At 38.6% G+C, this 16,539-nt stretch overlaps 1 protein-coding gene across 2 annotated transcripts in view; it reads left to right on the forward strand.

The window, feature by feature from the left end:
• The window catches only part of LOC140328078 (cytochrome P450 2K1-like), a 19,730-nt gene extending 3,978 nt beyond the window's left edge, over window positions 1–15,752 (forward strand). The window contains exons 2-10 of one of the 2 annotated variants that reach the window (XM_072407403.1): window positions 4,711–4,934; window positions 7,279–7,441; window positions 8,022–8,171; window positions 9,672–9,832; window positions 10,045–10,221; window positions 11,484–11,625; window positions 12,244–12,428; window positions 12,795–12,936; window positions 14,781–15,752. In XM_072407403.1, coding sequence (XP_072263504.1) covers window positions 4,725–4,934; window positions 7,279–7,441; window positions 8,022–8,171; window positions 9,672–9,832; window positions 10,045–10,221; window positions 11,484–11,625; window positions 12,244–12,428; window positions 12,795–12,936; window positions 14,781–14,959 — 1,509 coding nt within the window. In that variant the 5' untranslated portion in view covers window positions 4,711–4,724 and the 3' untranslated portion in view covers window positions 14,960–15,752. The remainder of the gene's footprint in view (window positions 1–4,710; window positions 4,935–7,278; window positions 7,442–8,021; window positions 8,172–9,671; window positions 9,833–10,044; window positions 10,222–11,483; window positions 11,626–12,243; window positions 12,429–12,794; window positions 12,937–14,780) is intronic. The other variant, XM_072407404.1, reaches the window with a different exon arrangement.
• The last annotated feature ends 787 nt before the right edge of the window (window positions 15,753–16,539 follow it).

Consider the following 16,539-nt stretch of genomic DNA (forward strand, 5'->3'; position numbering starts at 1 on the left):
CCTTCTGATCACTCTATGCCATTGATTGTCCCCTTCTGTTCACTTACCGGTAATTAAGTGTAGGGATCTCCGTTAGGGCAGGTAACTATGTTAGGGCAGCGATCAGCAGCGTGCTTCCTGGTTCAGAATCGCGGGGGCGCGTGTGCCGGCTTTTTACTTTCAGTTTGACTCTGCACTGCAGCCAGGAGGAGACACACGCTGCAGCCAGCATCAAGGAGACACACACAGGATCGGATATCGGGGAATGTCTTATTCACGGGTGAGTGTCTTATTTTAATTATTTTTTCAAAAATCGGGGGTGGCTTATTTAATGGGGATGACTTAAAATCGGGGAAACACGGTAGGTATAGTTTGAAGTGAACCATTGTCCAGCTACTTACTGCTTGTTCAGAATGTAGCAGTCAATATCCTGGTACACTTCTTTGGACCAGAACAGTTTTCAAATTTCTGGTATGGAACTGATTATTTACCAAAACCATGCAATTCTTGTATTATTTGTAAGGACAAGCAATGCGTTTTTTTGTTTATGCAGTCCAAAATTCCAAAAATCATAACAAAATAAATCAATACCGTTTTATTTTTTATACATTTTGGTCAGTTGTAGTTTAAAAAAAATTATGTAGATTAAAAAAGTTTTACATTAATTTCTACTTTTTCTTCTGATTGGGGTAAATTAAGGTTAAACTTATGTTTTTCTTTGCTTTGCTCTAAAGCAAACCTGTCTTTGAATCACGCACAAAGGATTTACATATTACAAGCAAGCTGTAAAGCACTTTAAAAAAAACCCTCAGGCTATGTTAACATTGTCCAGGAGAATGTGGTGCGGTTACCCCTGCCAAGAAACCATTGCCCCTGGGAAACACTTCATGCAGATTCTCACAGTAGCAGACATATAGAGAATACATGTGGGCAGCAGTGAGCGGTACTGGTATTCATTCTTTATAAACCAGTTCCTTGGTGTGACTGACCGAGCTGATAGTAAAAAGCCAGCCACCTGGATCCGCACGGGAACATGTAAATAGTTTAATGTTCATAATCTAGTCAACGGTGAACAAATTTTAATATCATGAAGATCACAACTCATCCCTCTGATCTGAGAGTGAAGGAGTGAATAAAGGTAACACTGTTACATTGTATCTTGAGTTTAAAAAATAATTAAAAACTTTTTGTTGGGTGCTGCAACTAATGACTAATTTTATGCCAGAGGATTTAAGGTTAAAATAATGTCAGATTATTAAAAAAAATCCACCACCACATCCAAGAAATGATAATATAAATATTTATTACTATTAAATACACTTCCGGATGGCTGCAGCAAAAAGCTGGTGTCTGGGACATTAGAATTCATGCAAGATTCCTGCCTAGTTTGGACTGACTCAAATCTGGTGTTGCATTAAAGATCTAAGCAAACTGAACTTTTTCTGACCTAACAAATCCTTTGTGAAAACTACACTCTCATATTCTGAGCTTGTGATCATTCGTGCCATGTCTTTGCAGAGTTGTCTGATTACACAGAAATAATTAATGTCAGGTAACAGTCTCGTCTCACCATAATTAGCCATTTCTGTAATCAATAGATTATTATTGTTGCTGTCCCCTTTGAGGACATTTTCCCCTCTATTGGTCCTGGTGACCACAGTTACTTTTTGGGTTGCAATCAAAGCAAAGGATTTAGGAAGCCTTTCTCTACCATTTTAACATGGGGGAACCTTTGAAATAACCTAAGGTTTTAGGGACCCCGCCTATAATTACTATATCCACAGCTCACAGTATATTAGTAGGGTGGTCAGGGGGAAGAATGCCTCTTACATTGCTGGCCATTTGGAAGAATATCCCCTTTACAGATAGCCCTCTTCAATGATATTTTTCTTGTAATGAATCCAGGTAGTCTGAATCTGCTTTTGGATAATGGAAAAAGAGGATATTAAAAAAATACTTCCTGAATCTGTCTCACTGGCTCATGTTGTCCTAATAATTTCTGCTAAATTTATAGTTGGCTGATGTTACATTACATGTTTGTCCTTAACATGCTTGTCACCAAGAGCCCTTTAGGCATACCAGAAGAGGCTATGCACTTTACATTCAGTAGGATGTCAGGTTTATCAGATGATTCATTCCAGTCTTAATTACGCTGTTTACCTTGCTAGGTTGCGCAAATTGAATTGTAAGGTTTTATTTTTTTTTTATTTCTAAAGCTACATACACACTTCCAATGGTTCTCCCCTGATAATCGACTCAGGGCCGATATCGGACGAGAATCTAATGTGTATACAGCGAGCATCGTTCATCACCCGAATGATCGTCCTGGCGGATCCACGGATGATGAAGGAAGAATGATCGTAATGCAAGTGAAGGGGGAGAGCGTGCAGCAGGATGCCACTCCGTCGCTCTCCCCCTCTCCTCTGCATAGAGCAGATTGGTGGTGTACGTACAGCATCGTTCATGCATCGTGGAGTGCCTAGATCCTTTCCAACCTTTCCTTTCCATCGTGAAAAATCCTTTCCAACGACTATATTTGCAAGTGTGTATGCAGCTGTACCATTGCAAGCTTTTTAGTTACCTTGGTTACCCTTTTAGAACATTGGGCAAACCATTATATATTGGATTTACAACTAGTAGAAAATAGAGCCATTTTAGCTTATCTTTATAAAGTGGTCATAACAATTTGATGAGTGTAAGCTTGAAAGTTAGAGGTCCAAACAAAATAATATAAAACATAATGACAGCATAGCCTGTACAGACTGGAGTGCTTTTTTGAGTTTGTTCAATATTTCTACAGCGTCAACAGAGTGTATAGATATACAATTTTGAGAAAATTTCTAAAGTCATTTTTTTCTAGTTTTGGATAAAGTGGAGACGGGTACAACCCCGTCAGTGGTTGGTATGTCAATGTGCACATTAAGGAGATTCACCCGCTGCATTTTTCTTGGAGACCATTAAAGTTTTTGTTAAAGCTGTCACCAAAACAAGACTTGAGGGTATTTTTGACAAAGGGCATGGCTGCTTCGATGACAGCTGCCTAAGCCAGGATTGTCTCATTTGTCCCTATTTTCTGTTGTGTTTTGATGACAAGAAGCTCCTCTATGGGACACCGTTACCACTCTGCCCACACCTCCTCTGTTTAGTAGCTTGCAGGATCCCCAGCCTCCCTTAGTTATAAAAATTCTGCACATCTCAGCATTCCCTGTGCACGGCTGGAGAGGATTAGAGAGCATGTCCTGCAGCCAATGAGCAGATTAGATTCTGTTCATGATCTTGTCCTACTGTTGGCTGTCAAGCCTATTTAAACCTCTCTGGTTACTGGATGCTTAGTGTTCTACCCAGCTGTACTCTGCCAGACTGCCTTCCTTGATACCCAACTTCAGCTGACCTTGACCCTGCTTTTTGTCTTCTGCCTGCCCTGCCCTGACCTCAAACTGTCTTGATCTTGATTCTTGCTTGCCGCCTGCCCTGACCTTTAGGCTATCTTGACTTGGTTTCTCACCAGCTGCCTGGCCCCACCCCTGGGCTACCGCTTAGGCTGCTTTAGATTTCAGCCTACCCATTAGCCATAGGTTCAGCTCACCCTTGGTGGGGAAAGCCTTGGAGCAGTGACTTGGTGTTTTCCATGCAGCAAAGTAGTCTAGTGGCCACTAGGGTTACCAGCCTTGTGGGGTGCTCTGGAGGAGACCAGGAGACATTTGAAATGTTTTCTGAACATGTGCATAAATAATGATACACCCAACACATTTGGAGCTTGGCGCATATCCCAACCACAGAACACTAACCCCACTTTCCCAAGCTATCCCACCTTGGACTGAACCATGCACTATTTTTTTTTTTCGTTCCAAGCCTTCAGCCCCAAAGAAAAGATTTGGAAAAAAAATACAAACACTTTTGAATACTCCTAAGATGTTTAACAATTGTCAGTTTGAGAAGTTTTAGCTTTCCCTCTATGAGTAGCTACATGGAACTCTATGCTACAAGGTGCAAGGCTATTTCATACATCTACACTAGCAAAGTATTGGAAGAAGTATTTCCTTAAAGCATATCAGTGATGACATATGGAGAGGTGTCATTTTTGGACTTTATTCTGCATATCACACATAGTTGGTTTTGCAGGTAAACCAAGAAACATGTCTACTAGTATGACCGATCTTCTTCTCAATTTTTAAAATGATGATTTGTCACTTAGAGCCTGATTCACTTACTGCTAGTCTATATGGAATAACTCCATCACTAGTGAGAGTAATGGCATTGATTCCCCATTGCTAGTATTCATGATTGTTGAGTGTCTGGGACCAGCAAGGGAGCTATTCCATAGACCAATCTTTCAAAAACTATATTTTACGTGGGGGAACTCTTGAGAAAATTTTCAGGTGTTGGGAATTACTATAATTACTATATCCACAGCTTAGAGTACATTAGCATTGTGGTCATAGGGAAGAATGTCTCTTACATTGCTAACATGTGGAAATAATGTCACCCTTACAGATAGCAAAAAGATCATTAGTGTCAGATAAACTGACCTGAGAGGCACAAACTGCTTATTGCTAAAGGAACCCTGGGGGGGGGGGGGGGAGAAACACTGCCATAGTTCTTAAGACAATTCCCTACAAAAGTCTGGTGAGCCATGTATTGCTTTCAAAAAATTGCTTATGTGCATGGCCTTTTTTGGCTTTATTTTTGTTCAGTTTAATTTCTTATTCTCATTTATATTTTTTTCTATAGGTTTTGCTGCAGACATGTATTTAACTGATCCAGTTACAATTCTCCTCTTTATTGTCACTTGTGTTTGTCTGGTAATTTATTTATATGGTCAGAAGAAAAACATTCATCCAAATTATCCTCCTGGACCATCATGTTTTCCCATTATTGGAAATATGCACATTATAAATGTGAATAAACCTTACATAACATTTCAAGAGGTAAGATCCTGGACTTTTAAGTTAAAGGTATGTTAATATGTTTCTACTCACCAATTAAGTTTATTTGTGTTGAAAAATATTTAACGTTTTTTGTTTTTTTTTTAAAGTAAAGTAATTGGTATTGTTTTTTAGGATTTGTGATTGTATGAATTATTTTTATTAAAAAAAGAAATGAAAATGCCGTTCTCTTAACTTGAATTCAGTCCAAAAGTAAGGGGTATGGGAGGGCACACATAGATTAACTAATTCCCCCCATCCCCTAATGTACACAACCACAGAGAAATACATCTTAAATTCAGGTTCTTTGTAGAATGTTGACTCTAGCAAAGACACAGAATACAGTTTGTTAGAACAATGAAAGAAAAACTAAGGCAGCAGACAAACAAATCACAGAGGAGGAATCTCTTGATAATAAATCATTTGAGACCCCTATTTAATGTACAACGCTGCGTAATATGTTGGTGCTAAATAAATACTGTTCATTATTAATAACAATATTAGAAAAAATAAGTGTTAGGCTTTGATTTCTGGAAACTGAAATATATTCTGTCAGAATTTATAAGAAGAGCCCACTGTGAGATCAGATTTAGGAAAGACAGCATCACAGGCTTAGCAAGTATTGGACTGCAAACAACAATTTAGTTCAGTGTTTTGCAACCTCTTTAACATAGGGGAACTCTTGAAATAATTTTCAGGTCTTTGGAGAACCCCATACTATACTTACTATATCTAAAGAGCTGGAGCCACTCAGTAGGCTGGCCATAATCAACGCCCCTGATTCATCAATGAAATCCGCGCTCGCTGGAAGCGCGAACAATATATTTTTAATTCAGTGTGTCTCGAACTTTGTAACGTGGGGGAACCCTTGAAGTATCTTTTAGGTCTTCAGCTCCAATTACTATATCCACAATCCACAGTATATTAGTCTGGTGGTCAGTTGGAAGAGTGTCTCTTAAATAGCTGGTTAATAGGAAGAATGGCACCCTTACATATAACCAAAAAAATCATAGGCATCATTTAAACTACCTAAAAGGCACACATTGCTAATTGCCCAAGGATCCCGAGCAAACTCTGGAGGAACCCTAGGGTTCCACTAAACTTTGGTTGAGAAACACTGATGCAGTCAGTGGTGTGTTAGACACCTGTTATAGATGTTCTTGTTTCGAAACAATTGCATACCAAGAGATAGATAAAGAATAGTATGGCACATTTCCAATATTTAGTCCAGAATGTTTCCTCTATGTGTACAGAATAATTTAAATATTAATAGATCAAATAAAAAAAAATTAAAAATGTACAAAATTTGTTTTATATTGTAGACATGCCATATAATTGGATGTTGGTATGGTTTCTAGAAATGTTTTAGCTCTTTATATTGTACACCATGTTTTGGGGGCCAAGCCACTGTGCCATTGCAGACCAGAAAGAACAGAGACCAGACCAGAACGTCCCAACACTATATAGTAATGTAACTAGCAGCAGAGTGTCTACATATATCTCACATGAATAACCACTTTTAATAATTGTCTCTTCACCTGTGTCCTCTTCTTATTTACTATCAATATTGGGGTAAATATTTTCCCCCACGGAGCATCCAGTGTTAAGGTGTCATTGATGTAAAGGAACTCTGCCCCACTGACCACACCAATGTAAAACACCATTACACCATTCGACACAAATGTAAGGAGGTTTTTAGACTGACCACTAATGTAATGAAAGTATTTGTAAAGATCACTAGTAAAAAACATTGGGAAATATCAGGGAGACTTGCCCTTTCCACAATGAACATGGGACAACATTAGAAGTGCTGTCCACTGACCATGAATGTAAAAGTGATAAAACATCAAGGGGTGTGTAAGAACATCAGATTAATAAAAGGCAATGTAGGCAAATTTCCACCAGTGAGAAAGGGGAATTGAGATGTCAAAATGCCATGTAACCCAACATTTCATTGGAAGAGTTATGTCATAATTTTGGGGCCACAAAGTGCATAGTCATATCATTAACTGTCCCTCAAAGGAGCTCACAATCTAATGTCCCTACCATAGTTATATGTCATTACCACAGTCTAGGGCCAATTTTGGAGGGAAGCCAATTAACCTAACAGCATGTTTTTGGGATGTGGGAGGAAACCCACACAAACACGGGGGATCGTGCAAACTGCTTGCAGATAGTTTCCTGGTCAAGAATCCTGGTCAAACATGGGACCCATCACTGTAAAGGCAAGAGTGCTACCCATTGAACCAACTATGTTACTGATAATAACTCTCTCTATTAACTCTGTGGCTGAATACAACAATCTTAAAATGGTACAGTCATCCATCACTCTCTAATGTTAATGAGGCAAATTTTAACTAATTACCTTTTTTAGCTTGCTAAGAGATATGGGCCAGTATACAGCCTACAGATCGGACTTCAGAAAATGGTCGTGATATGTGGCTATGAGGCGGTGAAAGATGCACTGATCAACCACGCCGAGGAGTTTTCTGGAAGACCACACGTGCCAGTCTTTTTGGACATATCCAAGGAACATGGTATATAAACAGTTTTTTTTATCATATAAACATGTAGAGATATATATAGCACATACCCACTGGTCATGTCAGCAGATTTTAGGGTGTGTTAACTGAGTTTGGAACACTAATGCTCATTGAGTTTACGTAGAACTATGGCTTCTCATTAAACATGTGGTGCAGCCCCAAACAAATGCATCTGCACTTACAGGTTTCTCTTATTCTACCAGAAAAGTGCAAGAAATAACTGATGTTCCTGCAAGTGAAGTCTACCTAATGCAGCTTTCTGTGATGGGATGGAAACAATGCTGCACTGCTCCAAAATCCAGAGCAGAGTTGTCACTCTCTATTAGGCTGTGGTATGAAAAACTGTTGTAATGGGCACCGCTATCAGCACTATCTTGGCTGGTTCACAAGCCCTATGGCCATGGCCATACCTTGTCCTACCCACTACCTGCTGGATTTGAGTCTTCAGCATTCTGATGCACTGCATGGCTACATTTAATAATGTTTATGCAACCAGACTGCATTACAAAAATAAATAGCTGACTTAATGCCTGGAATTCTCCCCTAGATTGATATAATGCATGTTTTTTTTCAGGTCTTATATTTTCTAATGGTAATACCTGGAAAGCCATGAGGCGATTCACTCTTTCTACATTGCGAGATTTTGGGATGGGGAAAAGAACAATAGAAGATAAGATTATCGAAGAGTGCCAAAGTTTGATAAACGTTTTTAAAGTCTTCAAAGGTCAGTATTTTGGATGACATTTTCTAAGGGTACATCGGTCTCGTTTTGGGTTGTGTTGCATAGAGGCCATACCAAGATGCACATTCGTTCAAATGCAAAGGTTTGAATATTGTTGCAGTGAAATACAAAAGACAACATTTGGCAATGGCACCTGACTACACAAGTCCATAAACTTTGCATCAGCCCTTGCCTTGCCTTCTCTTCTTCAATACTTAAATCTATTAAATACTAAACCTATATTTTCTCTTCAGACTTTGGACCTCTCACACACTAACTTACCTGCCTTCCTCTTTTATTAACAATGTGTCCTCATTTTTTGGGGAGCAATGCTTTTGTGCATGGCACTAATGATCTTTTTTAGGTGGCATTCTGTCCATTGACCACTAATGTAACTATTCTTACAACTAGCTACCAATATAAGAAACATTCTGCCCAGTGATTACCACTGTACATTGTCCCCCACAAAATTGGATTCTGCAGGGGTTTCTCAAGAACTGAAATTTATTTTAAGGGTTCCTCTGGGGTAAAAAGGTAGGAAATATAAATGCATTATTCCCACAGACTACCTGTAAGGCCCTGGTCAGCACCAGTCCTCACCAGACACCAGTCCCCCAATCTAACACCGCAGTCACCTTTAGTAAGCCCCTGCTCAGCCTCAGGAGACTGGTTGCGTCTCCCAGCACTCGGATGCCCCCATGACTTACTGCGCAGGGGATTGTGTCGGGGAATGGGCTTAGCAGCAAGCCAGGAGCCCACAGATAAAGCAGTACCAAGATTCCAACAGAGACATGTCCAGAATACAGAGCAGACATCAAACACAGAATATCAATCCACCAAATGTACACAAGGACAAAACACAAGCAGAGTCCAGGTCACATGCAAAGTCGGTCCAGGCAGCATAAACTCACAAGATCAGAAACGGGCAACGTCAGCAACAGTAAATCAGATGAAAACACACTGCAGAACAGATTAGCCCAGCTTTATGCTACAACAGGCACTGGTGACTAGGAGTAAAAAGGCTTTAAAGTCCCAGAAGAAAATAGCAGTGCAGGACTGGGTCAGGAGCTGTGCACAGCCTAACAATGGATGCTGGGGATGCCATAAATCCATCAGGGTGTACAACTAAAGGGAAGCAGGGGCTGCTTCTATCTTAGTTCTCCTGGCTGCTGCAAATAATAGCATGGACAGAATAAACAGTGTTTTATATTGTGATGGCACACACCACGGAGTCGCCAGACAGATGAACATCTCCTAACACTACTAATGCAAGGATCATTCTTCTCACTGACCCATGAAGTCCGGCATATTCTTCACTGGCCGCCAGTGTAAGGATATTCTTCCCAACAAACACATGTAACAAGCATTCTTTACTTACTGACTTACTGTTCAACTTCAATTTCTTTAGATTGTAATCATTACCTAATTAAACCCTTGTTGGTTATAGCATCATGTTTATTGTAAAATTATGAGGTTTTTTTTATATCTTTGCTTGTACTCTAGGAAAACCATTTGAAAATACGATGATCATGAATGCTGCTGTGGCCAATATCATTGTGTCTATATTGCTTGGTCATCGCTTTGACTATGATGATCCCAAACTTAGAAGGCTTCTCACCATAATCAGTGATATTATCAGAATTATTGGTTCCCCAATAATCTTGGTAAGTTTATTTTTAATCCAATATTTAAAGTTAAAATGTTGGCTAACACCAATTACTATGCTCAAAGTGGCAACATGTGGCAAAATTAAACAGTTTCTAAAAAGGGTACCTGTCATAAAACTAAAATATTCCTTATAAACTTTCTATTTGTGTTAATTCTCTTCACATAATGTGGTTACTTATCGTGAGTGAACTTATTTTATTTTTATTAGCTGTACAATGCATTTCCATCTTTGGTCCGATGGCTTCCCGGGAGTCACAGAGAAGTCAACCCAAATGTAGAGGAAATACACACCTTTATCAGAGAAACCTTCACCAATCAGAAGAATCAGCTGGATGTTAACGATCAGAGGAGTTTCATTGATGTCTTCCTTGTCAAACAAACGGAGGTATGTCACATACAGAACCTCCCTGCTTCTCGTAGTTTTTATTAAAAGTTAAAACTCAACTTTAATGAATAATTAAAAAAAATATATATTTTTATTGTGATCCTAAACTCAAATGTTTTGCCTTGTTTGCAATCTTAGAAGGAACGTAAAGTATAAGTCTCTATTTATTAAAAAAAAAAAAACAGGGAAACTGACATTCCCTCAAACATTCCCTGGTGGGGATGAATTGATGCCATTAAAATACATGGAACTGCGAGATTCCCATGAGTGAATGTCTGATACTCTTGATAGAGCCCATAGAATATTGGAATTTCAGACCACTAAAAAAGTATAATTTGTCAGGAATTCCTCCTGAAGAAGAGACCATAGACAATAGACCATAGTCCATAGACAAGAGTTCCCTAAACCAGCAAGATATGAGGCTCAAAGCATAGAAAGTAATTCTATGCTTTGAGCCTCATATCTTGCTGGTTTAGGGAACTCTTGCCTATGCTGTAATATATATATATATATATATATATATATATATATATATATATTGCTTTAAACATAAGACTTTTAAACTATACAACAATGCAGTACATATATATTTCATTCTCATCTCAATACGGAATCAAATTTACCCAAATAATTTCGCAGTTTTGTAGACTATTACAGGCTGCTTTTTCAGGGAATAGCAATAATGACTGAAGACATGTGTCAAAGTACAAAATATTGGGAACACCCAATTTTATTTGGAAATTTTTATCATGATGGAACTACTACTCATTCCATATCATTGGTGCAATTTCTCTAACTATGGATACTACAACTGTTTAAAAGAGATGTGAGTGATCTCCTGAATGTCCTCCCAACAGAGGACATTCTAATGTGGTCTATTAATTATACAGGAAAAAGCCCCCTCGTTGCCCTCTCCACCCAAAAACAAAGGTGTTTTGCACCTAGGTCCTTGGGTCATAGATACAAGAAGGTCAAGAAGTAGAAGTGAAAAATAGTCAAAGCTTATAACCTTTTTACTCGTTGGGAACTACTTTTATTTATAATTGAACCCACAAATGTATGAATCTTGGGGGAAACAACATTTTGATATTCTTAACCATCTGAACAGCAGAAAAAAAAACATTGTCTGTGAAACAGGTTGTCCTAGAATTGTAAAATTCTTTAAAAATACAAAAAGATTGTAAGTCTACAGTACCTAGTAATACAGCCATGTATATAGAAAGGAAAGCAAATACCATGCACTCTGTATTGTGCTTTTTCAGGAAAAGCCTAATCCCAGATTATTTTTCAACGATACCAATCTAACAGTTCTGGTGACCGACTTGTTTGCTGCTGGGATGGAGACAACCTCCACCACTCTCCGATGGGGTCTCCTGCTGATGATGAAATACCCAGAAGTCCAGAGTAAGTCATTCCTTGTGTGTGCTGTTTTCTTCAATAATTCAAAAATTAATTCCCATGATCTTTTAATTATATGACAATTCCTTAATAACTAATTAAATAATTTCATTGAGTTAATGAGAATTTGTTTATGAGGCATGGATCCTGAATTTGGAACATCACTGTCATGGTGGAAAGCTACAAAGCTAAAACTTTTCAACACAAGTCAAGGGGGATAGCTGCTAAATTTTATATTAGCAGATTTTAGTTAAAGTCAGCTATAGAAGACAGGAAGATTAATTTATTGTTAATTACTATCTGTTCACCAAAATGATGCTGAGACGGCTTTGTTATCTTTTAACTACCAAGAGACCTGAGAGAGACTAGTTATATATCTTCATGATAATGTTATTTTTATTATTAAAAAGGATTTATTTAACGTCAATTTATTAAGCAGCGGTGTACATTAAAAAGGGGGTTGCAAATGACAGACAAATACAGTGATACAGGAGGAGAGGACCCTGCCCCGAAGAGCTTACAATCTAGTAGGTGTGGGAATTAACACACAATAGGGAGGAGATATGTAGTGGTGATGATAAAAAGAAAAGTAGGTAAATCTTTACGTCTTTCTTTTAATACCAGAAAAAGTTCAGAAGGAAATTGAAAAAGTCATTGGGTCTGGACAGCCCCGTCTGATACACCGAAAAGAAATGCCATATACTGATGCTGTTATTCATGAAATCCAAAGATTTGCCAATATTGTGCCAACAAACATTCCACATGCTACTACTCAAGATGTGACATTTAGAGGATTCTTTATACCCAAAGTAAGTATCATCCTTTATCCTTCAAGCAGTGATAAAAAAATGAATTATAAATTTGCATTTGTTACAACCTCTTGAATGAAAAAAAAGAGGTCAAGTGTTACAAATATGGAAGACAAAACCCAAAGGTGTATGATGAATTAAAGTTACCAAGACCTATGTTCTATAAGTGAAGCATGAGCAGTGTTATGCCAAGTTTTTTTCGCCAATTTGATCAACTCCCAACCCAAATATTTCATAAATAGAGTTGGGAAAGGGAAATACTAGTCCAGCTCCATTTGCTTACCCCTTCCAGAGCTCCACCTTTATGTGGCCTTTTACAGCCAATGGTGGGTATATCTGTGACTCTGACTTATCTGTTATTTACAGGGAACACAAGTGATTCCTCTACTGTATTCCGTCCTACGAGACAAAGATCACTTTGAAAAGCCGGAAGAGTTTTACCCTCAACATTTTCTGGACTCAGAGGGAAATCTTGCTAATAATGAAGCTTTTATACCATTTTCTACTGGTGAGTAAATCAAGAAAGGGAAAGCCTACAATGCCACATGTGTCAAGGGTTCCTAATGGTTGTGATTAAAACAAGACAAACCACATCAGCTGAGCCCCAAAATGCAAAGGTTATGAATGAGCCCACAGTTAGTAATTTGATACTGTCCAGCCTTTTGGGATGGAACTGCAGAGAACCCCTTCTAATCTAAATCAAAAACTCTACTGGTATCAGTGACATTATTCTCTCTGGGTTTGCTTCCTACCTGTTTGACCTCTCTCTCTCTCGGTAGTCTCATATCCCACAGTTTGCAGTACAATCTGAATGCTAATGACACTTAAATCCATCTGTCCACCCCTGACTTGTATTCCTCAGTTCTGGATAAGGTTTTATGCTCCTTGTCAGCCATCTCGTCATAGATGGCTGACAAATTTCTGAAACTCAACCTGGATAAACTAATTTTCCCCCCTCCTCAAGACATATCTTCTTTATTTACTCCTCCTCTCTGATATTCCACTCTCCCCTCTACAATCTATTATTAATGCTGCAGCCAGACTCGTCCATCCTTCCTACCGCTCCTCTTTGTAGTTCTCTTCATTGGCTTCCATTTTACCTTAGAATCAAATTCAAACTCCTGTGCTTTGCCTTCAAATCCCTCCATAGTTCTTGTCCCACTTACCTTTCCAAACTGATAGAAAAATCCAACACCACCCCCCCCCCCCCCCCCCCCCCCACATGTCTATGACTCCTGTTGTTACATGAACCATTTAAACTGTAAGGGGCATACTTGACAAAGTCACATCAATACGTCACAACCTTGATGACACCCCCCTGCCCCCCCCCCCCCCCCAGCCAGCCTCTCTTTGCGATCCGATAACTGCCTCAGTGGAATAGGCTTCCTCGTCCTATTCGGCTTGCTTCTACTTTCTGCTCATTTAAAAGAGCAAACCCCATTTTTTCAAACTTGGCAACTTCTTCTGTCTCTTAAAACCCTTACTACTTACCAACCAATCCATATCCCCCTTCTTGGTGTGTGATACTACTCCAACCTCTTAGAGTGTAAGCTCTTCTGGGCAGAGTCCTCTCCTCCTACTGTGTCACTATCTGTATCTCTCTGTCATTTGCAGCCCCTATTTATTGTACAGGGCTGCGTAATATAAAAACTGCCTAAATAATATTAACTTTTTGACCAAAAACATAAAGGAACAATAATAGATAAATTACTGTGTCAAAACATTATTATTATCATCATTAATAATAAATAGGATTTATATAGCACCAACATATTACACAGCGCTGTACATTAAATAGGGGTTGCAAATGACAGACAGATACAGACAGTAATACAGGAGGAGGGGAGGACCCTGCCCCGAAGAGCTTAAAATCTAGGTGGTGGGGGAATTAACACACAATAGGAGGGGAGAACATGGATCTTGAATACTTCAGTCGTGAGATCTTCCTAACATATTTGGCATTTGACATTCTAAAAGATTTTGGTGATTACTTTTCAATGTATGTGTTGTGCTGTGGCCACAGGTCAGCCAGATTTTATTGTGTTGGGTACTCCGCTGCACTCTCGCATCTGCTTGTTTGTAGCAAGAAGGTATAGGTAATATGCTCAGGTGATGGTTTGTTAAACTTTCTCCTAAAATTGCTAAAATTTGGTTAATGGATGACTAAATGTAGTTCCAGCTCCAACAATGTGATACACAAACTCTAACCATGCACCACTTTGGAAAGGGTAATGTGATGAAGCAAGCAGGGACAGCATGTGTCCCCAACAGATTGACCCAGAGATGGGAAGATGTCTGCCTTATAGCCATACAAGTGATTATTTCAACCATTACTTTTATTTTTTTTCCCAGGTAAGAGGAGCTGTGCTGGAGAGACGTTGGCTAAAGCAGAGCTGTTCCTCTTCTTTACAACACTGCTGCAAAACTTCACCTTCCAGGCTCCACCTGGTGCCAAACTGGATCTCACAGGTGCCGTTGGCTTCACAACCCCTCCACTGAATCATGAGATCTGTGCAATTCCTCGCAACTAAAGTGAACTGGAAGTAAATATAGGTAGAATAGTTGTGGACTGGATTTAATCATTTTAAAAGAAGAACATTTTTGGGGAAATTTGGGAAATGGAAAACCATTCGAGAAATGTAGTTTAAAGTTCACATATGGAAATCAAAAGCAATTGTACATTTATAGTTTTGGAAGTATAGTTTGCTTTAGTTCTGTAATTATGGATGGAATGATTGGCACAGATGTAAAAAATCTGTATGAAGCTGACATGTAGCTATTAACTAGCTTTTTGGTATCTCTGCACTTGATATTTAAAAACATATTTCACTAGCACTAGTAGGCAAATTGCTCTCAAACATTTAACCCAACCTCGTACATTATAACATGGGGACCAAGTATTGCAATGAGGGTGAGTGTGCCTCTGTTCCCAGTATTGGGATGTTGTGTTTTGACTGGCACATTATCCTTTACAATTTAATAATATATATAATAAAGGGCATAAAAAAAGGATGTGACAGAATCTGACATCCTCCTTAAACATTACCTGGCGGGAATCAATTATTGCCATTGAAACACATGGTCCTGGAAGATTCCCACATGGAATCTGTCTGATTTCCTGTTTAATAAATAGGCAATATAAGAGTAATAATATAGACTACTGTTAAAAATGTATACTCCCAGTTTGCTACTTTTTAAACTGATGTTAAAATCATCTTTCCTTCTTATGTAACTGTCCCCTTGTATTTTACACAGATTTTTTTATAAGTGTATTTGGGTTATTGTAAATTTCACACTTCCTGTAAAATGTTGTATTATGTGTAATCATTCTTGTTATGGTTGTTTTATATATAGTAATAAAAAAAACAAGAAAAAAATATTTGGAAAAACTTTATTTATACATTAGACATCATCATTAGGCATCATCTTTGTCTTTCCAAAGGTTATATATGAATGTAATATATTTTTATTTACCTGTAATAGCTTCTCTTGTATAGTCGTTTAAAACCCCTGGAGATTGTTGCTGGACACCTTCACCTTGGATGTCAGCAGCCCCCACAGACTTTGAGCTCATACCCAAAGTATTTTTTGTTGTCTCTTCAGTGAGAGCTACATAAAAGGTTATGTAGAGTGGTGAAAGGAGAGACAGAGGAGTTTAAAAGTTTGCATATCCTTAGATCTTTATACTATGAATTATCCCCTATATCATCAAAGATACAGTGCAGTCTTTTGTGGTAGTTGTGTTAGAGTTCTTGATTTTCTCAGGTGGTAAAGTTGCCCATTCTTCTTGGCAAAAACCCTTCACGTCTATAAATTATTTGGTGGTCTCTCAGGAACAGCCCATTTAAAATCTCTTGGGACTATGATGGCCAAGGTCACTTTTTTGCCATAGCCATTGAAGGGTGGACTTGGCATTTCCCTGGATCATTGTCATGTTGGAAGGTCCAGGGGGTCCTATGGACAGCTTTCAGACAGAAGAACGCAAGTTGTTCTCCAATATTTTTTGGAACATAATCCATTCATCGTTTCATCAAGTTCCCAGTGCAATTTTGCCCACACAACCTTAGAACATCAGAGATTTTCATGTTTTAAGTAAAGATGGTGTACTAAT

Source organism: Pyxicephalus adspersus, chromosome 4 (genome assembly GCF_032062135.1).
Source record: "Pyxicephalus adspersus chromosome 4, UCB_Pads_2.0, whole genome shotgun sequence".
In the NCBI taxonomy this organism is placed as follows: Eukaryota; Metazoa; Chordata; class Amphibia; order Anura; family Pyxicephalidae; genus Pyxicephalus; species Pyxicephalus adspersus.